A 27,229-nucleotide genomic window follows, 5' to 3' on the forward strand; every position below is an offset into this window, starting at 1 on the left:
GACCCCCAGCTCTTTTTGCTGGACTTTAGGACTTTTTATCTCGCATGTATTTTTTGTGAATTATTCTCTGTGTTTCTTTTTTGACTTTGGAGTCTGACAAACTTCATAGGCATCATCTTTGCATTGTGACACACAGCGCCTTCTTAGATTTTCCAAAGGTTTAAATACCTTCTCTTGGTGAAACTACTGTTTCCATGAGCAGTGAAGTGAAATTGATTTTATTTACATTTTGTAACTTTTTAGACCCAGCACACACAAACTTAACTTAGGGCGCTGGGTGGGCTACTTAGTATCCCCTTTGTCTAGCTTCTCCTGTAACATTTTTGTTACCCTTTCTACAATTAATGGCTGGTGGCAGTGGTTTACTTTTTACTACCATTGTGTGTTTTTAACGCGGGCTGCGTTCGGAGCTGCAGTAAGGCAAACATGGGTGCCCAATCTGTCAAAAAGGCCCCAGTCTTCTTTTTGACATTTCTTGGCCGAAAAGTCCTTCTTGCGATTTACTCTGTGCGCCAAACCAGGTTTGGTCCCTTTGTTCATTTTGTCTTTGGTGGGATTCACAAGTGAATCCCGCCTCTGGCTCTAGTATGTCTGGCAGAGGCAGGAAGTGAGGGAGGTGTCCGAAACTCCCTGTGCTTAATCCCCTTGGTTACAGGAATGCACCCAAAGGTGATTGGACAGCTGGCTGTCCGGCAAGGACAGCCACCCTGCCGTGTGATTGACAGCTAGGCTGGAATGAATGGGAGAAACCTGCATAAAAGGCAAGGCTGTTTTGGCTTGGAAGGCAGAGTCGACCACTGGATGAAGGAATCCGAAGCTTGAAAGAGACACCTGCTACAACTCCTGGACTGTTGGTTTACCCGGTGAAGCACTGCTGCTGTGCTGAAGCTCCGAATTCGTTTAGACTAGAGAAGCCCTGCAGGGACGACTTCTCCACTTGAGATGGTGGGACCAATCAACTCCAAAGTGAACTAGTTTGGACATCCCCTCGAAGCTGGCTGTACTTCACTCCCTCCGCCCGCCTCCCAGCCCTCCCTCCACCTGTGATTGGCTGGCTCTCCAATCTTAAATGAACCTCCCAAGGCAGCCCTCTGCCTGGCAGCCCCTCTGGCTAAGGACCCTAGACAAAGGGTGGCTCCTACACTAGCGGCTCCAAGATGTGTCTGCAGGCGTCAGGGGAAGCCAAAAGTCAACAGACACCAAAAAAAACTAAGTGTGGCACGGGTGGGGTGTAGAGCAATTAATCTACTCCAAAAAGCCCCTGACACTCTACCTTACTTTTCGATATTGTGGATTGCCATAGTCTCACACCATGCATACTTAGAGAGATTTGTGACCACCAACCTAAATCTACTCAAGGCTGACTGGACTATAAATGTTGCCTGCATTACATACTAACCTAACTACTTGCCAATGTTAGCATGTGCCACACAGATGGAATTTGTGAATTTAGTCTGTGCCGCATCTAGACAGAATTATGAATGTTAGTATGTGCCACACTTAGATGGAATTCTCAATTTTAGCTTGTGTCACATCCAGACAGGATTATGAATTTTAGCACGTACGACACTTAGATGGAATCCGTAACTCTAGATTGTGTTGCATCTAGATAGGTTTATGAATGCTAGCATGTACCACACTTAAAAGGAACTCGTGACTTTAGCCTGCATCGCATCTAGATAGAAATGTGAATGTTAGCATGTGCCACACTCAGATGAAACTGTGAATGATGACAAGTGCAACACCCGAATGGAATCATGATCACTAGCCTTCCTCACATCCAGACAGAATTTTGAAATTAGCAAGCACCACACACTCAGAAGGAATAGTGAATGATAGCAAGCATCACACCTAGACATAATTGCAAGGACAGAAAGGCCAACTAACCAATCCACTAACAATCTCATCTCTCTGCATAAGCCGCTCAAACTCTAAGCAAACACAACCACAACCCTAAAACGCAGCAATCCGCACAAACTTCACTACACTACAACAACAAAACAAACCGCACATAGACTTGCACAACAGCACACAACGACTACGGACCGTAAAACACCCCAAGCCCAGCCAACTGACCCACCGGGCTGAGGCTGCCAAAGCAAATCACTGCTCTCTTGCACTTTTCCAGCTTATTCCCACTAACTCACCCCCCCCCCCCCCCCTCCCACTTTCAGAGCCGCCAGAGCGCCAGGGGACCACTGCGGTGGTGATAGTGCGCGGTTCAAATATCCTTTAACATTAACATAACTTCTGCACAAAATAAACGTCTTTGTTTACATTTGTTCATGAGCCTGGCACCAAAGGCGCCAGGACTGAGTACAGCTAGGCCCCTGTGCTTGATTGTCCCAAAGGGACGAAATAGAGCTGTGTTACTCCTTTCCCCCATCCCCTGATGGTGCAGGGTCTGTGTTCTTGGGCCAGTGGCCATGACACTGACCTTCCCATTGCAGTGCAGGAGTCCCCAGATGTCCTCCCTCTTGTCCGCAAGACTGAGGCCCAGGAACACCAGGATCTGCAGAGCTGTACAGGAACAGAAGCCAACTGGAACCATTTCTTCTAACCAAAGGTACTGTAAAGTCTAAGAGAACTTACTTCTTGTGGTATAGCCTTACTTGCTCTCAGTTGAGACTTGTCTTGGTTAACCTTGCAGAGTTGCTTTCATCTTTGCCCCTCACAAGCCTCCCAGCATGTGGCCCTTCAAGTGAATCTTATTTCTACAAACATTTCTAAAAAAAACATTGTGCAAGACTTTTACTTGCATGCAAAGATGATCTTCAGCTCCCCTAGACATTTTTCAACTAACATTGGCTGCCCTGGCTCCCTGAGAGACTCTTCTTACCTTTGACTCTGCGTCTTCAACTTTCCCTCAGTAAAGGGTTACATTTACTTGAAATTGGAAAGGTTTAAAAAGTACTTACCTGTTTATGAATTATTTGTTAATATTTTTTTTACCTATCTAACCTTTGCACCAAACTTAGTATTGCTCTAAATGTACCAGTGATAAATCAATGTCCACAGTGTCCTAACTATTTAAGTCACCTGAGGGTGTAGGAAGTCTCTGTGTGCCATCCCCAATGGGTATCATCTGATTTAGAGAGACTAAGAGTGTGTCTGGAAGTGTGTTATAATTGTTACATGTTTTGCTCCCTTCTTAAGAAGACTTCTATAATTGACTGTTAAATAAATTAATAATTGTTTAATCAAGAAACCTTGAGTGTGTTTATTTGAATAACTGTCACTGTGAAACTCTGTTACAACCCTACTGCTCACATTGACCCCTCTTGAGATAAGACTGGCTGCTCGCCGCACTACCAACCTGTGTAGTACAGACTTATACCAAAGGATAGGTTCCTGTTGCCAGGAGGCCAAGGTTGCTGTAGTGCACCCAAAGGGTACTGCACACAATCTTGCCTAACAGTCGGCTAATGAGCCTAGGTTTTCGGAACCTTGAGTGTCATAATAGTATAGGTCATCAGAGATGTCTTGATAGGTCGATGTACTAAGTTGTGTTCGGTTCAGGCAGGCTTTTTTGGCGTATGGCTGCTTGTTAGTTGCTTCGCCTTGAGGGGGCCCTTAGAGGTTGGTAAGTTGATCTCTGTGTTCATCCAAACAAATCAACAAAACTAGACATTCTCCTCATAACCCTACCAAACTGTTCCGGGGTCCATTGGGAGGAGATTTGTAACACTGTGAGAGCAGGTGGAGACAAAGGCTCTGAAGCAGGGGGCTGTTTGTGGTGCATTGCCCCTGAGAAGGGTGTCACTAGGGGCAGAGTAGTCTTTATCCTTTGAAACCTGTGATTTTGAGGATAGGGTGTCAAAGATTTAGAGTTTTTCAACGTCTTTGCTTTGAGGAGAGTGTCTGAGATGTGTTTTTTTTTTAAAGAGTTCACACATTTTTACATTTTCAGCAGGCGTCGGTGATGCTTCTTTCGACGCATGTTCGGCAGATCAAGAGGACTTTCCCGATTTGCTTGCGGAGTCGGAAACAGACTTTGGCGTCTGTTTCGGGGGCCTTTCATGTGGCCAACGCGGTGGCTCAGAGGACAAGGATTATGCGGACCTTCCCATCGACACTGTGTGTGGCTTATCAATTGACGACGTGGTTGACTTATCCATGGGGTGTGCGTTTAGTGTAGCATGCACCGAGTGCTTGAGACGCCGTCTGCGTAGCAAAACCTCCGGCCTGCCTCTTGGAGTCGGAGGGACGCACGCGTGTGCACATCCATCGGATCCAGATCGCCCTCGGCATTACTTAGGACGCCAATGCTGCTATCGCTGGAGTTTCCCTCGAAGTCCAGGGTGGGCCTGAATTTAGTTTTCCGGTCCTTTAAAGTTTTTTGGCCGAAACAGTCTGCAGGACTTGCACTGTTTTTTGGAATGATCCCGAGCAAGGCAAAGGTTACACATTCTGTGTGAATCTTTCAGAGAAACTTCCTGTTACAGGAAGGATAGAATTTAAATGGTGTGTTTTCCATAGAATAGAAAGATGGCAGCTTGGCGGAATAAAAGGAAGTAAAGGGGAATAGGCATTCTTTAATTGGGCTGAATTATGACCTCCCTACTATAGAAGGCCGAGGCCCATGGGGGCCTAGGTAGGCCACAGATAAGATTGTCCAGACGGGAGTCATCGTCGACAAATAGTCTTGTCCTCGAAACCCATCGCCAAAGATCTTGCAGTGTACGGTCGTCGAAAGGACAGAAAGAAAGTCTAACTTTTAAACTTTGTATAAGTAATGGCGTTAGCCAGAAAAAGGAACTCTGCAACTCTTGTCTGACTATGATGGAGGGAAAAAACAATCTAAGGGACCTTGACACGTGAAGGTCCATGGTTCCACCAATCTGCACCATATTTTGCACAGTTACCCGTTAGGACACTCCGGGTGTCACTGGCTACATTATATGTGGACATACCACCCTGTTCCCAGGATTACAGCCCCTGAACTCAAGCGACAGTTGCCTAGAAGCGGCAAGATATCAAGGTGGTCGTAGAAGGACCTGCCAGTGCTCATTTCAAGCATCTGGACGAGAGGAACAGAAATTCAAGGTCCACATGAGTCCTTGAAAACATGTTTCAAGGCCCTGGGACACACAGTTTCCGGGATAACTGCACCGCAATGCACTGCAACATAGTGCACCACATCAGGGTGAGGCGACAGGTGGGGAGAGCAGACAGAAGGTGCCATCATGCTGAAGCATGCCAATTCTCCCCTCCCCTACACGTCCACGTCTGCTCTGTGATTGCAACAATTGATGAGTGTTACCATGTCCGTTTATAGAACCTGCGCAAAGTACAGGCACCTTTAGCTAGTAGTAAAAAAAAATGAATTTCCTCCCAAACTGGGTGGTACTCCAGTACTATGGCTCGGCTATGCAGACGACAGTTTTACTGGACCGCGCTCCCATTGGTCTGCCACGCTCTATTACGGCCCTGTCTATCTACCCCCTACAGAATAAACACCAAAATTGTTACTTTTGGTACAAAAAAGGGGATTGGGGGGGCACCCTTTATCTGGAAAGTGGGAGAAGTGGCATTGGAAGTTGTTGTAAGCTATTTATACCTTGGCTTTCCTGTCAAAGATTGTCCTAATAACATGTATTATGGAGAGTATACTATGTCCAAGGTTCTAAAAAAAATGATGGACCCTCAGAAAGTTTTTTGTTGGAAGAAAAGGTGGATATAATATCTTGGGTATGATTTCTATTTACAGAACAAGTGTGGTACCGGGGATATTATATGGCACAATTGCGATACTGAGCCTAAAACGAAATGGTTGGAGACGCTGGGGGAAAAAATTCTCTGCTCTATTTTGGCGGTACCCAACTCAGTCCCTATTGAAGCCCTTGGACTGGAACTTGGCGTCACCTCGCTACGAGCACAATGGTATCTATTGACTAAATTCTTGCTCTCTCTTTTATCCACCAATCTTAATACAGATTCACTGAAGGGTCTTATTGCGGGTCACTAATCAAAATACTACCAATCCTTACCTTCGGGACTAGGGAGCTTCCACTTCCCATTTCTTGAGTGAAATCAACATAGATATCACAAATATGATGTACTCTCCTGCCGGTATTGTAAAACTTAAGACATATTGAAGTCTGGGCTGCCGACCTCAATCTATGCCGGCTGCATACTAACACCAGATTCTCTGAATTTTCTAAAAAGGGTTTCAAATAGAACACACCTCGTACATACCTAGTAAAGCCCTACCGCTACCAATTTAGGAGATTTATTATATATATGTGTTTTAATATTCTTACCACTAGTGAGGCTTTGGGTCGTCGGACTGGGATCCCGTATGGGGATAGTATATGTTGTGTCTATACTAGCGAAGTTCAAACCACACGGCACCTATTTACCAGCTGTCCCAAGCTATTGAATCTGTATATTAAGGGCTACTCTACCATGATTTTCAGTATTGAATCCTCGAGTACTGAACAGGTCTGGAGCTACATATACAGTGCAGTCTCTTAAATGTACTGCAGCCGCATTCCATACATGGAAGCAAATTCTAGCCAGAGCCTCTGGACCCGTTATAATAGGAATCATGTTGTACCAACAGAGAATGATGATATTTCTTTTACGGTAAAAAAGGAAATACATGAAATGGTTTCTTGTTCTATTTGTACTCTTTTTTAAAGCTTTATGGCAACATTTGGATTTTTCTGATTTAAAAAAATCATGGTGCTTCGTTAGGTGGCTTTTGACTTTTTGGACCCTTTTTCTTGGATTGTAGACTGTCCCAGGCATCCAGTCTTCTCCAGCCCTCATTCTCCTTACTTTCTACAGGTGGTGAGTATGAGAGGTTGTTTACCCTTCATTGATATCACAATGAGAAAGGCATTGAGGTATTGACACAGGAGTTGCTTTAGGTACTTCTATGAAGATTGCCTAGCAAGATGTGTGAGGTTGCCTAGCCAGACCTGGTGAGGCATGCAGTTTTCAAGTTGGCTATGATATCTTGGAGAAGGTTGGCCATTCTTGGTATTGAATAGACAATGATTGCTGCTTATTCATTAAGGACATTTTGCATTTTAAGTGTGTGTGTAGTCACCATAATGGTAGCACTGTTTCTTTATTTTGAATTATTAAAAGATGTACATTATACATGAACACGTAAGAAGCATTCATTGAGTGTTCTTTATTAGGTGTTTTGTCAAGAAGCGCTTTAACATGAACTTTAAGAGTGGGGCATCTATTTAAATGTACTATGTATTGATAGGTTATATATGGTGCATGGCTTAATATACACAAAAGGTAACTGGAAGGCATGAGCAATGGACCATCAATAGAAAATAAAGTGACATTAGTAAATCTCTCCTGCGTTGATGAACGTGAGCAGTCACTCACTGCAGGGAGTTGTTGTTTACTTTCCTTGCTAATGCAGTGACCGTTATATGCTTTTCCCCCATCTCTATACCTACCACAGCGCCTGATTGGGTGCGGGGGTGGGGGTCTTAGACACTCCCCTAGGGGTGGAGGGTGCTCTACAGATAGGGGTGGTAAGAATCATGTCAACACAGGGGATTGGTTGTCATTGAGACACCAAAACACAGATAAGGATCTCACAGGGGCATATCAAAGATTAATGTCCCCGATATGGTCTCAGATTAAGACTCATTAGGGCCAAGGGGCTGTTAAATCAGTCAAGAAGCAAAAGTAATGTGTTCTTGCCAGAATTATAGCCGGGGGCTTTCATTCTCACAGACAACCTCTGGAAACTTACTACTGCAGCAGAAATAAGCCTGTGCAGAGTGAATGATTAATTCAGGTCCTTGCCACAAGAGGGTTTCACGTGAACGATACAAATGGCACATTTGTACTATGGCATCGGGAGATGGAGCCACATATCACAAGTGGCAACTACAGGACCTTCATCCATACGTCAGACGTCCCTCACAAACCATAAAGTGTGAGAAGCTTTTGGGACCGTTTGGCATTTTTCTTAATCATCACAAAGGCTATCCAATGGCAAGTCTTTGCCACATCACACAAGCTTCTTGGTGCAACCTCCAAGTGACAATTCCTCATCCATGGACGGAGTCTACTTTCAACACGTACAGTCCTCAATCTATCAAACTGGCGTGCCCTCTCTTGAGAGTACCGGATGTAATCCAACTGCCATATCATAGCTTCTTGATCCAAGCGGTCTGCTGCTCTCTATAACCACTAGGGCACTGCACCATCTCCCCACAGGACACAAACGACTGCACAACCTATGGCAGCTTCTTCCGAAAACCAATCTATCTTCCACCCTAACTATCGTAAACAAAAGTCACTGAAAAGTCTCAGCAAGTCATCTTATTACTCCCGAAACTGTCACTTTTCCCCCAAAGACCCTTAGGCAATCCCTCAAACTAGGTGCAATTTCTCCAACCGAGACACATACATCTCTATTCACAGTCATGAAGCCAATAGAGGTTTACTGATCAAATGTGTATACTTTAAACAATAATGAATTAAAGATGGAAGATTGGATCCTATTCCAAAAAAGTTTCAGCCATCCAGTCCAGTGAAAAAGCACCAAAACGCAATGTGCAGTAGAAGCATGAGTGTAGCCAGACGACTACAGAATGTTCAGAAGAACAAAGATACATATGTTCTGAAAACTATCGTATAGTATCTGAATTGACCAACCTCCACGTAGCTTCTTTCTTGCAGGCTCCAGCCCCTTATTTTCCAGTTCCAAGGTAGATGAGAAGAGTCTGGCTCCTTTGTCACGCCCACCTGAAACCACGCCAGACATTGCTGTGTCTGCATGCAAGGGCCTAGGAAGACTTGGATTCGAGGAACATTTCAGCCCTAGGAAACACAAGATAGTACTTAAAGCTGATGATGCAATGGGTGAAAACTGAGCACCACTGTCTAGTTAATTTAGAAAAAGATTATGCAGCAAAACAAATTCAATTTAAAACAGAAACATTCTAAAATTGAACCCTTTTGCAAAGAGCTATTTCCCAGGTAACCTTTCGGCAAAGAAGTGGGTACAGTAGGTAGAAATTATCATTGCCACTGATAAGATTAGAACATATGATTTTACTTCGATCAGAAATGCTCATCAGTTCATGGAGGGTATAGGAGTGCAGATCATGCTTGAGCCAGGAAAGCGGGCTGGCAGTCGCCTGTCTAAAGAGGAAAGTGTCGGAGATCTCCCTCGTACTACATGCGGATGGGTAGGGATGTAAAAAGTAAACATTGAAATCTCAACGGTTAACCAATCAGTTGTGTATTTCTGTACACCATTAAACTAATTAGTTTCAATGTTTTAGAGTGTACTAGCTGCAATCTCCACCAGCATAACCACATCTCTCTTCACTCATGCGTCCATTTCCACTCCATTTTGACAATACTATTAGCCCCTCATCTACACCCACATCCTCAAGTCTCTTCTCTCCCTGCACCTCTCATGTATCAGACTTAATTTTCCACATGCACCTCTAGCTCCACAAGCCTCTTGCTTCAACCATTCTGAATGCATGGCTCTCCCTTTATACTGCTCTCTTCCTTTGCACCACACCCAGCACACCCCATTCTCACCTGCATCACTACCTCTCTATTGCATTACACCTGCCCTATTTCCCATTCATCTCTCTCCCTCTCCAGCCTTTCCTTCTTGCTGTTACCGTGTGCATTTTGCTTTCACGCTTCCTCATTGCTGCACAGCACTCTCCATCTATGCATCTTTCCTCATGAGCCCCTTTCCAAAGTTTGCCTATATCGCTCTCATTCAATAACTTATATCCATTTCCCCGTCTTCGTCACTCGTTTCTCTCCTGCACCACATTGTCGTGTGCATACCTCTTTCGTGTCTACACACCCCCTTCTTCCCTGTGCCCCTTGATACCCTGACCGGTCGCCCGTCGTTCCTCCCTCTGCGGCTCACATTTCTCAAAGGTGTTCGTTTCTGGATCGCTCCCGCCCCCTCGGGAGACCCTACTTTCCCTCCTTTGTACCACCAGCATTCTCGTGCCTCTCCCATTTCTCGTTCACCACTGCGTCTGCGCAATGCAGTACATTTGTCTCACCTCTGCTTACACATTTTTCCATTGCTGCAGAATTTGTACTATCTACAATCCACCAATCTCTCGCAGTGCTCTTCATTTCTGCACACATCTTCACTGCACACTCTTCCCCGATGCAACCGTCTCTCGCCTCACTTTCTCCCCTTCAACCCTTTTTCTACACTTTAACATTCCTTCCTCTGCAAAACCCTTTCTTGCTTATTGCACGCTATGTTATTGTTTGCACTCTCTTCACTGTACCCTTCTCCCCTCTTTCAGCTAGACGTCTCTCTCCTCTTGCGCTTGAATCCTTTAGGAATGCTGCTGCCAGATCAGTCCACTATACAGCTCTGCCACAGATGAGCGGGGGAATCACCATTTAAAACTGAGGCACCAAATGCAAATATTCAAAGACTTCACCTGTGCCTTTAAATGCCACTAGTCATGCCTTTGTTTGATTGGAGTGTGGATGATCCTGTTTCATATGTACCAAGGTCTGGTCAACTTTCGAGAAATATAAAATAAAGAAAACTGTGAGAGTCGACTGGCTTCCAAACAATCCTTTTTAAGCAAGTTCTTTTTTCATCCTCTGTTAACCAAATGTTCCAAGTTGAAGGATTAAGAGTGATGAAAGACACTCTGGAAATACATATCCCAATATTTAAGTGTTAGCGGTGGATATTTAAAGGCAGGATCCTATAAAAGGGATGCATTTTCTACAAACTAAATGTGTCAAATGAGGCGCATAGACCCAGTGTTTTGAGGGGAGGCACCAGTGGAAGAGGAGAAAAAGTATTACAGTAAGCAGGTTTTTGAAGATCTGGGATGATGGAGAATCTAATACATACATAATCAATTGTGTTGTGCGAACTGATTGTTATGCACAGCCCCCTCAACAAGCACCATCACTGCTACAATGCTAGAAATCACCCCATTTTTCCAGGAAACTGTACCTGAAGCAGCAAAGGCAAGCTGCCCAGAGGATGACAATTCACAGGTCGAGGTAGGTGCAGGGCCAAAGGTGGTAGATGTAGAGGTTGATGGCTGTGGTTCTTCAAAGGACAGTCGGGGGATTGCCAAGGATGGAAGCTCTTGGTTCTCACCATCAACCAGTTCTGAACTTGAGGTATCTTTGGTCAGAAGACACATGCTTTCTTCAGTGTCATCTAGAAAACAAAAATGGCAGTGAAGACATATCATTCATGTATTGCGGTTATTAACAACTGATTACAGATAACAGAAAAAAGCAGTTTTCTAGTTTAGACTCAACCTACGGCAGTGTGTACAGTTCTAGAAGTCGCAACTCAAGAAGTGATGAGATTTTCTTTTTTCTGCATTCCCGCCTGTTATGGAGTTTTATTAAGTCCACCCATGGTAGGACAGGAAAAAGACTCTCTTAGGTGTACAGTGCTCCATCTCTTAGGTTTGGCCTGATTACCCAAAAGTTTAATAAATAGCACACAAGCTACCAAATCAATGATTTAACCAACATTTAAGGTAATGAAACACGGCCACTGGTAAGTAACCTTTAAGCAGCCTATGTGTTAAAATGTGCAGCTCTATCATCTGGAGATGAGAGTCCAGGACAGTTGGGACACTGGTTGACCAGGGTCCACTGGCGGAAGAACAAAAGAAGGCAGACGTCAAAGTTGTCAAATTTAGCAGGATTCTTCACGGATGCAAATAGGTAAAATATTTAGTTAAAAGAAGGTGCAGGGCGGTCAGCTAGACCCCCTGGAGGATTTTAGTCCAAAGGACCAATGTTCTTAGTCCAGGGAGAACACTATTGTGTTGTTCACCCCAAAGTATCTCAGACAGCTCAGGAGGAGTCTGATTCAACAAAGCAAGCACCCAGGTAGCACCTAGGAGCGAAACAGTACTATTTCAGAAGAAAGATGACAAGGTCACTGGCGGATCCTGTGAGAAACCTGAGGGTCTTCTCACTTCTACTCCCTTTGGATCCTCTATACAGGTGGCCAGGGAAAGGCCATAGCTTTTGGAACCTGCCCCTGGTAGTGGACAAGGAGGGAGGATCACCTGAATAGAGGGTCTTCAGGGATCGGAGGTGAGAGGCCCGTAGGTGAGACACAGTATTATAGATCCTCCTATTTGAAAGGAACCCCTATCCCAGAAGTGGTAATAGGATATTGGCATGGACTCAATTATGGTCAGGTAAGGCGGACCCTTACCCTACACCAGCAGCCTATTAATCCCAGACAGGTGTATAAAGGCGGGGACAAGAGGAAGAGAAGGCAGTTTGAGGGAGAGCAAGCTGAAAGGCAAGTGGGACGGCCAGAGTTACACAGGACCAGCTAGAGGAGGACGAAGCCAAGACGCTGAAGGTCTGCAAGTTGAAGCAGCAAGAGGAAGCGTGGTGAGGAAGCCGTGCCTCCAAGGAGCCAGAGAAGTTCATGAAAGGGACCGGGAGGCACGTTACTCCCGTTTGAGGTGGTGTACAAAAAAAATAAAAAAATAAAAATATATTGCTTGTTCCTCTGGGCTAATGTAGGAGCCCAGGGGTATGTGTCTTATGCGAGTGAATACAGAGTAACAGAGCAAGCACGTAGAGGAGAAAGACGCGTTAGCTGGAACTTTTGAAAGCCGTTAATAGAACAATGAAGCGATACATAGTTTGAGTTATCGCATGCATGAAAACTCATTCTTGAAAGACTTTGTATGGAACTGTAAGCCTCACACAAGAAGGGGGAGCTGTGCGTGGCAACGAAGTTTGAGCAAAATAGAGATCCGAAAAGGGGAGCTACGCAAATACCAAAGCCCCAGGAAATAACTGTAAAGAGTGACACCAAATTAATGAAACGGAACATGTTGTTCACTTAAATTGAATGAAACAAACTGCATGATTAATATTAAATACTGAACTGAATGACACACGTCGCATATATAGCAAAGTACTGAATTAAATGAAAGAAACAAATGTGCCAAAAGTGGGAAGCTGCATTCTAATAACTGTTCATCACAATAAAAACAAGTTACTTACCAACTGTAACATTCTTTTGATTGGATGTTCCTCCCACCTATTCCTGATCTTAGATATATCCTTACCTTCAGCTTTGCTGCTTCGGAAATTTTTTCTCTCTCCACCAGAGGGAGCTCCACTCGAAGCTGCGACGTCAATGTCCCTCGGCGGCCTCTGTGGAGCGTCGACGTCATCCACTGTATAAATGCCTCAAGCGCGCCCGTTAGCCTCAGTTCTGTTTTTTCTTATATTTTAGCCACTGGATTGTAGTTAATGGCGTGCCTCTTTTGACCCAAGCCTTAAAAGAATTTAGAGTGTTTACCACGTAGACTGTACAGTGGGGTAGGCTGGGAGGGTTGATGAGGAATACGTGGGAGGAACATCCAATCGAAAGAACGTTACAGTTGGTAAGTAACTTGTTCTTCGAATGATTGTGTCCTCTCACGTATTCCTCATTTTAGATGGACTCCCAAAGCAGTTTTGTGTTGGAGGTGGGAACACAGAAATTTGAGTCATGTACAGAATGAAGTACTGATTTAGCGAACAGACCTCCTTGTGAAGAAGTCAAATCTAGAGCATAATGTTTTATAAAAGTATGCATGACCATGTGGCTGCTGCGCAAATATCTTGCACAGGGACACCCCTTTGAAGTGCTGTTGAAGTTGTCATTCTCCTGGTTGAATGAGCCCTCCCAGCCAATCTATAACATTCAGTTATAGCCAAAATTATCCATCTAGATAATGTTTGCTTGGTCACGGCTAGTCCCAATTTGCGGCCAGTGTATCCCACAAAAAGTTGGTCGCACTGATGTAGTTTTGCCAATCTTGAAATATAGAAGCTAAGAGCTCTTCTAGGATCTAATCTATGTAGCCGTTCCTCTTACTTGCGTAAGGAGGAGGTTAGAATGTAGGCAGTGTTATTTTTTGTGACAGGTGAAAATCTGAGACAATATTTGGCAAGAAAGAGGGGTTTACTCTAAGGACCACTTCATCTTTATAAAAGATGGTGTGAGGAGGCCCGCAAGAAAGTACCTGCAATTAACTTACCCTGCGGGCTGATGTAATTGCCACAAGAATTATTGTTTTAAAAGTAAGGAGCCTTAACGGACAAGAATGCAAAGGCTCAAATGGAATGCATGTGAGGAACTTTAGTACCAAGTTTAAATCCCACACAGGAACTTGAAAAGGCATTGGAGGAAACACATTATTTTGACCTTTTAAGAATTGAGTTATTAAAAGGGTATCTTAAAGTAAGATTCTTCTTCTGAGGAGCGCTTAAAAATGGATAGCGCTGCTAAGTAACCTTTTATTGTGCCAAGCTGGAACCCAAGATTAGCCGAGTGTTATAAAAAAAAGTTAATATAGTGGGAATATTACACTGAAACGGGTCCACATTCTTATCTCTGCACCAGTTACTGAACTTGTTCCAACGACACCGATAGAGATTTTGTTGCTGGCCTTCTGGCCGAAAGCAAGATCTCCATGACGTCATCCGGAAGGTCTCAATCCTTATATCTCAACCTCTCAGGTGCCAATGCGTGAAGGTTGAATGTGTTGACCTCTGGATGGAGAACGTGACCTTCCTCTTGCGAGAGAAGATCCTCTCTTCTTGGAAGACGTATTGGAGGGCAGATGGACATGTCCAGAAGGTCGGGGTACCACGTTCTCCTGGCCCAATCCGGGTCAATTAGGATCATGGTTTTCCTGAACTTTCCAACCTCCTGATTACCTGAGGGATCACCGGGACTGAAGGAAACACATACAGAAGTGGAAACTCCCATTCCACTACTAACGCGTCCCCTAGAGCGCCTCTAGGGGGAAATTCCCTCGAGCAGTACAGTTCGCATTTACTGTTGACACTGGTCGCAAATAGATCCACTTGCGGGGTTCCCCAAAGGGTGAAGATCTCTTGAAGGACTTCCTGAGCTATTTCCCACTCGTGGGAAACTGATCTGCCTGCTCAGAGCGTCCACCGCTGTGTTTAGCTCTCCGGTTAGATGAACTGCTGACAGAGATCCCTTCTTGTATTGCCCAGAACCAGAGCTGCATTGCTTCTCTGCACAGTGGTAGTGATCCTACTCCTCCTCTCTTGTTGAGGTAGTACATGGCTACCGTGTTGTCCGTCATTATCAGGACATTCTTTCCCCGTACAGAGGGCAGGAAGGCCTTCAGCGCTAGTCTGATTGCCCTCAGCTTCAATATGTTGATGTGTAGTTTGGACTCCGATGGAGACCAACGACCACCAATTGTCAACTCGTTGGTGTGAGCTCCCCAACCTGTGAGTGAGGCGTCAGTCACTACTGTTATCTCCGGCCATGGTTGCCAAAAAGATTCTCCCTTGAGGATATTTCCCTGCAAGCCCACCATTGTAGATCCTGTGCTACTCTGACTGGAACTTGTAACAGATCTGACATTTCTCCTGAAAATTGGGACCATGAGGGCCCATTGAAGGGATCTAATCCTCAATCTGGCTTCTGGCACCAGAAAAATGCAGGATGCCATAAGGCCGAGCAACCTGAGAAAATCAAAGGCCGGTAGATATTGGGCATTCTGGAATTTTATTACCATCTGCAGAATGTGGTGAGCTCTCTCTTCCGGAGGCCAGGCTTTGCCGAAAAAGTATCTAGGACTGCTCCAACAAAGTGGAGTTTCTGAGATGGTATCATGTTTGACTTTTTTTAAATTCAGTGAAAACCCTAGTTTGTGAAGGAAGTGGCAAGTTTTGGACAGATGTTCCTGAGCTTGTTCTGGAGAATGTGCCCTGATCATCCAATCGTCCAGGTAGGGGTAGACGTGAATCCCCCCTCTCCCGAGACTCGCTGCCACCACCGCCATCAACTTGGTGAAAACTCTCGGGCGGAGGTCACCCCGAATGGCAGAACTTGAAACTGATAGTGAGAACTGCAATCGCAAACCCCAGGTACTTTCTGTGCTTGAGATGGATTGGCATATGAAAGTAAGTATCCTGAAGGTCCAATGATACCAACCAGTCTTGGAGTTGGAGAGCCTGAATGGTCTAAGAAAGTGTGACCATCTTGCACTTGTCCTTCCTGAGGAACTTGTTCAAGCTTCTCAAGTCCAAGATGGGTCTAAGTCCTCCGTCCTTCTTTGGTATGAGAAAATATGGGGAATACCAACCCTTGTTCCTCTCCGCTACAGGTACACTTTCTATTGTTCTATTGCACCTTTCTGTAGCAGGGTTAAGACTTCCTACAACAGGAGCGGATCTGGATTTTTTACAGAGTTGTTTCCCGGTGGGTGATTCTGAGGTTTATTTTGAAAAGGAAGACAGTAACCTTGGGATACTGTTTCCAGTGCCCAAGCAGCTGAAGTAATGCCCCGCCATTCTTCCAAATGCTGTGAGATCCTGCCTCCCACTAGGGTCTTGTGGGTCAAAACCTCGGAGTGGTTTTGCGGCAGCTGCAGCAGCGGCAGCTGAAGGGGCAGATGCCGCTGCTGGGGCAGATCTAGCACCTTTTCCTTGCCCCTGAGGACATTTCCTTTACCCTCTCTGACTGGCCTGTCCCCTGCCCTTCCCAAACGAGGAATGAAATCGAAAGGGACGACCCCTCCAGGAAGATGAGCCTGTGTAGGGGCGTTGTTGAGGCTGTCGTATAGCGGCACCGAGTGATTTTGGCGCCGCTTTGGAGGTCTGCAGCTTCTCCAAACTTTCATCCGCCTTGCTGCCAAACAACCTCGAGCCGTCAAATGGCATATTAAGAAGCCTGGATTGCACATCCGGTGCAAAACCTGACTTTCTTAGCCACGCAAATCTGCGTAGCACTGTGCTAGGCGCCTTGGACCTACTGATACTGTCAGCTGTGTCCAAACCTGATTGAAGGCATTCCCCTGAAGCCTCCTTTCCATCCCTTACTATGGATAGGAACCCTTCACGTTCCTCACCTTCCGGGATGAGTTCAGCTGCCGTTGACATGCAGTCCCACAGGTTATATGTAAATCTTGCAAGGGTGCAAGTTACATTTGTGGATTTTAAAGCCATGCACCCTGACAAAGATCTTTCTGGACCATACATCAACCTTTTTAACATCCCTACCAGGTGGAATTGTAGGGTATGCAGCATTTCTAGTAGAGGTAGCTGCTTTTACTACCAGACTTTCAGGAGATGGGTGTTTACTTAAGTATTCGGGATCTGAGGGGCAGGGTCTCTATTTTGACACATACTTCTTATTTACTGCGGGAATAGTTTCTGGGTTTTCCCATGCAGTGTTAACCTTCCTTTGTAAGGCTACATGAAAAGGAAGTATGGTTTCTTGCTGAGGTCCTCCTGAAAGGATGTCAGTCATGTCATCATCCTGATAGACCGGTAGATTTCTACTCCATCCCATGAATTCAGTTACCCTGTTAATCAATTTTCTATAACCTGCATCCGCATGTTCAGCTGGGTCAGGCTTTTCAAAGTCATATTCTGGAGATGTATCCAGACCACTTGCTGATTGCAAGCACTCATACAAGTCTTGCATCTTAGATTGAGGGTCAACTAACTCCCCAGAGACTTGTTTTGCACCAAATTGAACACCAGCAGGTGAAACCTCTTCTGCTGATGAATCTCCTTCATATATGGAAGACATGGTTCTAAAAAAGTCATGTCTGCATTCTGGATGAAACACCTTTACAGGTGGTATAGATTTTAACACTGGTGTCGATTTAGCCATTGGAATGGACGAAGACATCGACAAAAGCGTTGATGGCGTCGATGTTGTAGGCATTACCTTCGATATTGTCGAGGTAGTTTTTGATGCCCTTGAAGGAATCGTCGATCCCGTCGAAGGAGTTGTCGAGACCATCGACACCGTTGAAAGATCCTTCGATACTGTCGACTATGCACTCGACAATCTTTTTAGGTTGGGTCATCGACCCCTTGTTCTCGATCGCCTTTGATAGAGGCTTCGAGGACGTTTTAGACAAGGATTTTGTTGACGTATGAGAGTCTGACGCCATTTTCTTGAGTTCTGCCTCCGATTTATGCACCGGTAGGTTTTTTCTATGAGGTGTCTGGGAAGATTCCCTGGACGACACCCTCGACGATTTTTTGTCAGATGTTCTCATCTTAGATCTTACCCTGTCACTTTTTTTCTGAGCAGGGACATGGTCTTCGTTAGACTTTTTTGAGGGGGTCTGGACCGCATTCTCAAACTTTTTCAACATAGATGCTCTGAAAGCTTCCCACTTTCTTGGGGAGTCATGTCTCGACGGACATGTTATAACTTCCTCAGATGACGTTGAGGAAGAGGGAGACCGGTGTCGTCTTTTCTTTGCCTTTTTAGAGAAAGAAGAAGAGGACTCCCTGGATCTGCTCCTCGACCGAGATTTTTTATGACGTTTTGTCGAAGACTCAGACGAGTCTTTTCTCCCTCTTGAAGAAAACTTCTAGGATTCCTCCCCCACCGCCAGTTTACTTCTTCGTTCTTTTAAGGCCTTATGGGTCATCGACTGACAGGAACCGCACTAATCTATACGGTGGTCGGAACCGAGGCACCAGAGGCGATTCCGATGGGGATCAGTTAGCAACATCTTTCTCCCACATTTCTGGCATTTCTTGAATCCAGTCTTCGGTGTGGAAGGATTAGATGAAGACGACATTATTCTTACGAACTGAAGCGCCATTTTATCGATCTAAAGCGAAGCTAACGGAAAAACAGGCGTGCTTGAGGCATTTATACAGCGGATGACATCGACGCTCGACGGAGGCCTCCGAGGGACATCGACGCCGCAGCGTCGAGTGGAGCGCCATCTGGTGGAGAGAGAAAACATTTTCAAAGCTGAAGGTAAGGATATATCTAAGATGAGGAATACGTGGGAGGACACAATCCATTCGAATATTGAACTTTGAAGGAAACTTGAGAGCTCATGGTTGCGTAACCTGTAATGGGTGGACCTGTGGTCTAAAAACTGCACCTTGACAAGAGAAGCCGACTGTGGTGAAAGCAGGAAACCAAATACCATCAGACTTTGGACAGGAAGTCCAGAGTTGACCATTAAGCTTGGGGAAGGGTATCCTGGCCTTTATGAAACTGTTTAGTCTGATGATTGAAGGAAGATACATTAAACTTTATTAAAAAAAAACTTATGAACATTTGGGAAAGGAAGCTGAAGAGTAAACCAGAGCTGGAAACGGCTCAGAACTTTATGTTGGAAACACTATAAGTTATGGTTGACATCCCTACATATTGTTTGCATTAGTTGTGAGGGCAAGTATATAGGATGTTGACACAGACAGACTTAAGTTGAACATACTGACACAGATTTCTTTTGGTAGGGAAATTCCCCCATACTATAGGGCAAGTTACGCCTTAATCCATCCTGACCTTTTCTGTAATAAGAATATTGTTCAACTTTGAATCCGCTGTCTGTCTCCTTCCATGATGCCAACCTCCAAGTCCTCAGGTGAGGCGACAGCAGCTCCTGTTTGATTCTTGGCCTGGAGGCTGGAAAAATAACTTGGAGGGAGCAGACGGTCAGCTACTTGCGATGGTACGCACAGCAGACGATCTTCACGATACTGGCTAGTTGGGACTCAACATAGGCGACGGCTGTCACACGGCAGGCTTTTCTCCATTTCTCCGCTCTGACTTGGAAGGGGAGACGTCTCAGAGCGGGAAAGAGTCACTTTAGGCTCAGCAGGATGCCTACAAAAGCACCAGCCAAAACCGTGCTTCAGAAGACTATGCACAGCAAATTGGTCCAGGTCCCAGGATATTGGGAAATTTCAGCCCAGGTCGGTGGCAGATCTTTGTAGGACGGCTCAAAAGGCAGCTTGTCTCGAGACTGGTTAGACCCACCAGTCCAAGGGAGGAAGTCAGCCGGTCTGGCTCTTCCCTGTCGATCAGAAGAGGAGGTTGGAGCAGCAGCAGTAACTCAGCAGTCACTGGAAGTGGCTGCAGAATTCCTTCTTCAGATTCTTTGTTCCATGGGTCGACTCTCTCCCTCTGCTCCAGGACCCTCGCCTTTATGCAGGAACCCAGCCAATCAACAGTCATGCCATATTCAAACTTTGGGGGGAACCTCCCCCACCCAGGATGGCAAAAGGTGGCCCATAAAAGGACAAGTCATCAAGAGTTGTCAAAAAAAAAGAAGACAGGCACCATCATTTTAGGTCAACGTTGTCCTTCATGGCAGCTGTGACAGCAGCCTGTGTGTAAAATGTGTAGCAATCGGTAGAAAATATCCACTGCCACAGCCACTCAGATGAACTTGTCACTGTAAGTAGAAAGTAACAGAAGTGGAAAAAGGGATACATTGTGTCCGCTCAGCACTCCACATGTGGGGTGCGCCGATTTCACAGAATAAAAGTTAGGTAGAATAGAAAGTATCCCCCTATCCTTGTAAACAGTCATTGCAAGGAAAAGAAAAAGGGAAGTTCGAAAAGCTTCAAGCAACACTGTGCAGCAAGTGCTGTGTGCGGCAATAATAAATTGCAGATGCCTTAAAAGTTGGATGAACGCATTACTCCAAAAAGATACAACCAAAGGGGTTGAAAAAGGTTCCCGGAGGTAAAGTAAAAGACTGAGTGAGTGTGGAAAAAGGTCCCCACTCACTCAGGAAAACGGATCAGAAATCCGAGAGTCCAGCAAAAAGTACTGGGGCAGTCACAAGTGGGGAGAATATTTTTTAAAAAATGAAGTTCTACCGAACACTGCCGTAGACATCTATAGACCATTCAACAGCCTAACATTTTAATATTTTTTGTTTAACCTGTCCTTACTTTTGGAGGTAAGGGCTTTTTGCTTAACTTAGCTTGCCATGCTCATCTGTTCTTGGGGCACAGATCAGTCCCTACGGCCATCAAGGAAGGGGGATTCTGTTTTACACTGCATACATCACCTTCCATTGAAGTACAGTGGGGATGGCCCTCTGTTTTTACTATCTAGTCTTTTTCAAGATATGTCCAATATATATGTGTATTACCAGGTTACTCACCGTAGTGACCACCTTACTCCTAGTCCATAGTCGCCTTTCCTCCATACTTATGGACATCTCTCCGTCCTGTGGGATGGGACCGGAGCACTTTGTAAAAAGCATCAACATTTTTCCAAAAATGTGTCCTTCCTCTCTTTCTTGCGTGGGGCCAGGCATGCGGCCGTAATCCCGCCCACCTTGGCTCCGCCCCATGCATCGCCCATCAGTCCTTTTCTATCGCCGGGTCAAAGACCCATTAGCAATAACAGAGGAACCTTATTAGAGGGGACGGCGGGCAGCGTATGGAGGAAAGGGGACTATGGACTAGGAGTAAGGTGGTCACTACGGTGAGCAACCTGGTAATACTCCTACGTCCCGTCCCCTTTCCTCCATACTTAAGGGAGATTCCCAAGCACTCCTTACAGGAACTATGGGTGGATGGAAATACCTCTTACTGAAACAGGTTCTTCAGTACAGCCTGACCAAAGTGAGTGTCCGCTCTTGAGCTCATGTCGAGACAATAATGCTTACAGAAAGCAGATGGGGAGGCTGCCCTAGCAATGGACTCCCAGGGGACATATTTCTGAAAAGCAACCGCGGCTGCCTTACCCCGCACCAGGTGTGCATGAATACCCTTAGGAGGTTTCAGCCCTTGGACGGTGAAAGACTGCGTGATGCAGGCGGCTATCCACCTAGAAATAGTTGCCTTAGACGCCTGCCTGCCCTGAGGGTTACCGAAGGTCACAAAAAGTTAAGAACTCCTAAGCTCGGAAGTCCTGTCCAGGTAGAACTTAAGAGCTCTTCGGACATCAAGACAGTGTAGAACCCTCTCAGCCTCAGAGGCAGGGTTCGGAAAAAAGACCGGCAAGGAGATCGACTGATTCAGATGGAATTCGGTCACCACCTTCGGTAGAAAGGCCAGGTTTGTCCTTGTGAAAGACCAAGAAAGGATGCTCCACGGACAATGCCTGGAGCTCACTCACTCTCCTTGCTGACGTAACGGCGGCCAAAAAGGACACTTTCCAAAACAAGTACTTGAGGTCCACCGTAGCCATTGGTTCAAAGGGTTTATGGCACAGTGCCGTCAGGACTACATTTACGTCCCACGGTGGGTGCGGATTACAAACCGGAGGGTAGAGGCGTGTCAACTGTGCAAAATGCCTCTTTACCTCTGGGTTACTCAGAGAATAAGAGGGTGTCCAGTCATAATTTCGAAAACATAATTTCGAAAGTAAAAAAAGTCGAATCAAAAATGTCGAAAAAAAAATGTCGAATTGTTTTTTTTTTCGATATTTATTTTTGGCTCTAGTTTCTGTGAAAAAAATAGGTAAAAATAAAAAAAGGGGGGGCTGGGGGGGAACCCCCCCATTTCGAAAAAAAAAAAAAAACGTCATTAAAAAAAAATTCGACATTTTTTTTTTTGACATTTTTTTTTCGACTTTTTGACTTTCGAATATTTTGTATTCGAAATTATGTCTATGAACCGAATAAGAGCACTGGTCTGTAGAAAGATAAGCGGAAACCGCTGAAAGGTAAGTCCTGCATGACAGAACATGAACCCCTGACTCTGCTAGGGAGGACACGAAGGATAGCACCGTGTCAATCGTGGACACCCTTGGATCCAACTTCTTCTCCAAACACCAATGACAGAACCTGAGCCATTTACTCTTGTACTGAGATCTGGTCGAGGGTTTCCTGGCTGCCTGGATAATGCGCATGTTATCCATAGACAAATTCAGATGCTCTGAAGACTTGAACTCAGGCAACATGCCGCCAAGCTGAGCAATTGTGTGGAAGGGTGCCACATCTGCTGTTCCCCTTGGTGAAGAAGATCGGGAGTTACTGGTAACCTGATCGGCGGATACACTGACAGGTGTTGAAGTTCTGAGAATCAAAACCTGGCCGGCCACCACGGAGCTATGAGTAGAAGGGAACAGTTCACTGAGTTCTTCAACTTCCAAATTGCACGGTGAACTAGAGGCAGAGGCGGGAAGGCGTAAGCTCTCATGTTGTGCCATGGAATCTCAAGAGCATCCCCCAGAGAGGAGGCTCCCAGCCCCCCTCTGAAGGCATACTGAGGAAGCTTCTTGTTCACCGCCGTAGCGAAGAGGTCCTCCTCCGGTGTGCCCCGATGCAAGAAAATCCATGAGAGGACCTCCACCTTCAATTCCCATTCGTAGCTGACCACTGTCCGCCGGCTGAGGGCATCCGCTGTGACATTTAGCTGGCCTGGGATGTGCACTGCAAGCAGCCAGACACCATGAAGCATGGCCCACTCCCAAATCTGGATAGGCAGGTCCACGAGGGGCGGGGGGACTTCATTTCCCCTTGCTTGTTTATGTAATACATTGACACCACATTGTCCGTTCTTATGCGGACCACCTTGTTGACAATGAGCGGTCTGAACGCCCCGAGCGCTAGGAAGATCGTCAGAAGCTCCAGATGATTTATGTGGCGGAGCCTGTCCTGGGGAGACCAGAGGTCCGAGACCTGAAGAAGATCTAACGTCGCACCCCACCCCAGAAGGGAGGAGTCCGTCATGATCGTCACCGTGGGGACCGGGTCCTGAAACCCAGCGCCCCCAGACAGATTGCTGAGAGAGGACCACCAATCCAGGTCCACTCTCATGGAATCCGGAATCATTATCTGCTTGGAATCCGGATCCACTGCCTGACGCCATGAACTCAGAAGAGCAATCGGGGTCTGTCTTATTTTGAGATGAGCAAGAGCCAGTACACACGAGGCCATGAGGCCCAGAAGCCTCTGGAACCACCAGGCTGACATACTCTCCGACTGCACAAACATCTGACACGTAGCTAACAGATCCGCCATTCTGTCCGCGGTCAGATGCACTCTGCAGTCGATCGTGTTCCAACGAAAACCCAGGAAAATCAGGTCCTGTGAGACCGTTATGGAGGATTTCTGCCTGTTCACCGACAGCCCAAGAAGGAACAGGAGCTGAAGGAGAGACTGGAGATTGCCCGCTGCCGCCAGCGGACAAGGGCTGCGTAAGAGCCAGTCGTCCAAATATGGATACACATGGATACCCTGGAGACGAAGACAGGCCGCAATCACCGACATCATCTTCGTGAAGACACGCAGCGCCGAGCTGAGGCCAAAAGGAAGCACCCGAAACTGGAAGTGCTCCTCTCCCAAAGAGAAGCCGAGGTACCTCATGTGTGGAATCCAAATCAGGATATGCATGTACGCGTCTTGAAGATCCACAACGCTGAGCCAATCACCCATCTGTAAGGAGGAACGTATCTGGCTGGGCGTGATCATCTCCAATTTCTCTTGGTGTAGGAAAAGATTGAACTGGGAAAGGTCTAGGATGATGCGCAGGCCAGCCTGGTTGGGTTTGGGCACTGTAAACAGTCTGAAGTAGAAGCCCTCCCGTCGCTCCCCAAGGGGAACAGGTTCCACAGCTCTGAGGTCCAGAAGTTTCTGAACTGCGAGATTTGCGGTCAAGGAAGCCCCTAAAACCAGGGGAAGGTCGACTTTGAGACAACGGTCTCTGGGATTTGAAAGGAGCTTTGACCAGAACAGACAATGATTTAGCCGTCTGAGTGCTATCCTTGGTCTTGGTGAGCTCTACATCAGTAGTAGAATGAAAAAGCTCTTCGCCATCAAATGGAAAGTCCAACACCTTGTCTTGCACTTCCTTAGAAAATTTAGTGGCATGCAACCACGCCTGCCATGAGGTATCAATCCCCAGCATCAAGCAAAGAGCTGAGGTGTCTACGTGATGAGCCGCAGACTCCAGGAGATCCTGGGCCAAGACCCTGGCGTCGGAAAGGCCTCCTTTCAAGTCTTCCAACTTCTCGACCGGGATGTGCACCTCAAACTCTGACAGACCTTTCCACATCTGCATGTTAGCTCCCGCCAATATCAACTCAGCATTGGCCTGCCTGAGCTGCAAGGCTGAGTTGGCAAAGATTTTCCTCCCTAGGGAGTCAAGGAGCTTGTCCTTCTTTCCCAAGACCTGAGTAGCCGTCGTGGAAGAGGATGCTGCAGGTCTGGATTGCAACGTAGCCGCAGCCACCACTGTGGAGGAGGGAGGTGGACAAGACGACAGGGCCACCTCTTCCGAAGAATGTAGCCTATAACTCGCGTCAATCTTCTTATTGACAAAAAGTCCCGAGTGTGGCTTTTCCCCAGACTCTTCGAACCTCGGCCAGAACGTCCTTCTGCAGGAGCAGGCCGGTAAGCTCCAAGGGAGACAGGGTGAATGCCCAAGAAAGCACGCTCTCCTGCAGAGCGGATGCCTCGGGCACCGGAACTGTTAGGCAGAAACCTGTGCAGTTCCCTTAGGGACCACTGCAAAAGATTTAAGACTACAGGTGTTGGCAGTAAACCCACTTGGTAGCAGTCTGTACCACCCAGATTTACCTGGTAGCTGTGGCTGAGCAGTTAGACTTCCCTCAAGAAGAGTTAAGCAGTATGCAAAGTATACACAATAGGCACTCAGATACAACAATACAAGCAAACACTGACCAGAGCTTTGGTATCAAAGTATATAATTATTTATTTAAAAACACACAGTTTGAAACACACCAGCACTCTTACTGTAAAATATTCTAAACACAGTTACTATTGTAATATACACACCCCTTTGTTTCCTATTAGATAAATCACAGTAAGACACCACTTATTTTCATACAGAGGTGAGCGCTTAACTAGATTGCACTCTGATAAGTTTGTGAGAAAGGGGGGGGGAAAGACAGAATATGGAAAGGTACACCACTCTAAGATTCAGGAACACTGTTAGCAAGGCAGAAGAGCAAAAGTCACTGGTGAGCCAAAGTCCAAAGGCTGGGCCCACTCTTAGAGAGAGCAGAGCACAAATGCTCCCAAGATCACACAGTTACACTAGGCTTAGAAAGTCTTGCAGAGGGTTCAAAAAGAGTTTAGAGAGGCTTGAAGAAAGTTTAGCCAGGGTGTCCCAGACTAATCCAGGTTCGAAAGCGGGGAGCTAAAACTACCCCGTACAGTCGGTAGCAAGGGAAGCCTGGCGGGACACGGTACCTTAAGTGGGAAGGATCCTCCAGCGGTGGCAGTTGTTCCTGGTAGTGGGTGCAAGTTACGTCGTCGTCCAGGGGAAGAGAAGATCTTGACTTAGAGGAAAGATGAAGGTCGTTGCACTACCAGGGAAGAAACCAGCCGCGGAGTCTTCCGGTTAAAGGTGGTACCTTTGTTTCGCGGTCGTGGTAAAATGTGGTATCCCGGGTGCCGGGGTGCTTGGCACAGGCAAGGCAGCCACGAGGTACGTCGGGAAGGCGAAAAGACGGTGAAACTGGTTATCCCCACCAGTCAAAGGAAGAAGACTCTCCGGCGGGAGATCTCCTCTGTCGTTGGGAAAAGTGGTGAGGCAGTCCAGCAGGGCTCCACCGGTGGTGGTGTCGTGGCAGGTCGGCTCAGCTTCTCCCTCGTCGGATTCTTAGGTCCTGTGGCGACTTCTGAAGTTCCAGTCCCCAAAGCCCTGCTTTTATGCCGCAAACCCCCATTCACTCAGCCTAGCTGTCACTCAAACATGTTAAGTGGTGAGCCGGCCGGCTCACCACTTGGGCCAATCAGGATGGAGTGCGACTTGAGTTGCCTAGGCAACTCAGTTCAGGGTGCCTAAATTTCCCTCCACCAATCCAAAGTACCCCAGACAGAGTAGCACCACTTTGGAGGGCTTCTGTGGAGAAGCCCGCCAAAAAGTGGAACAAAGGGCTCGACTTGGGTTGGAGTCACAGAAGAGAACACAAACGCCATTTTAGAATCAGGTTTTGGCAAAAAATACCAACCGGAGAATTAATATTAATTAAATAAACCGGCGGTATGTTCGAGGCTACCGTAAATAATTAAATAAAGATAGTAGCCTAAAACAATGGGAAATCCCATAGGAAAATATTCGCGGTTGAATATAAAAAGTAGTATCCACTGCCACCAGCCAAAACTCGATCAGGGGGGACGGAGACGTGCCCCCTCGACTAACAGACCCTGGGGCAATTGAATTGCCCCAGCCAGTACGTCCACAAAATGATGGTTTGTACTGGTTCTGTTCAGAATTTAAGACTAGTAAAGTCAATGGTGACTTTACATGCCCTGGGAGACAGTAGTCAGTCTCAGGGTATGGAGTCTATACTGGGGGGTCACTATGACACCCCTGTGTCACTGCACTGAGGGTGCGGTGTAACACATCACAAAAACACATGAAGCCCTATGGGGTAAAAGACCCCATAGCCCATTAAACACATCTAGATTCAAAGAAACACACTCAAATCATGCGCAAGAGTGAGGGTAAAAGAGTCTCACTCTTGGCAGGAGAAAAAAATAAACCCCAAAAA

At 46.2% G+C, this 27,229-nt stretch overlaps 1 protein-coding gene across 8 annotated transcripts in view; it reads right to left on the reverse strand.

Annotated features, from left to right (window-relative positions):
• The window catches only part of CHFR (checkpoint with forkhead and ring finger domains), an 893,929-nt gene that overhangs the window by 615,059 nt on the left and 251,641 nt on the right, over positions 1-27,229 (reverse strand). For all 8 annotated transcript variants that reach the window (XM_069620002.1, XM_069620000.1, XM_069619998.1 and 5 more), the window contains 2 exons: positions 10,958-11,170; positions 8,641-8,805 (listed from right to left, as the gene is read on the reverse strand). In XM_069620002.1, the coding sequence (XP_069476103.1) occupies positions 8,641-8,805; positions 10,958-11,170 (378 nt within the window). The remainder of the gene's footprint in view (positions 1-8,640; positions 8,806-10,957; positions 11,171-27,229) is intronic.

The sequence above is a fragment of the Ambystoma mexicanum genome, chromosome 10, assembly GCF_040938575.1.
Source record: "Ambystoma mexicanum isolate Mex_15411 chromosome 10, UKY_AmexF1_1, whole genome shotgun sequence".
Lineage (NCBI taxonomy): Eukaryota > Metazoa > Chordata > Amphibia > Caudata > Ambystomatidae > Ambystoma > Ambystoma mexicanum.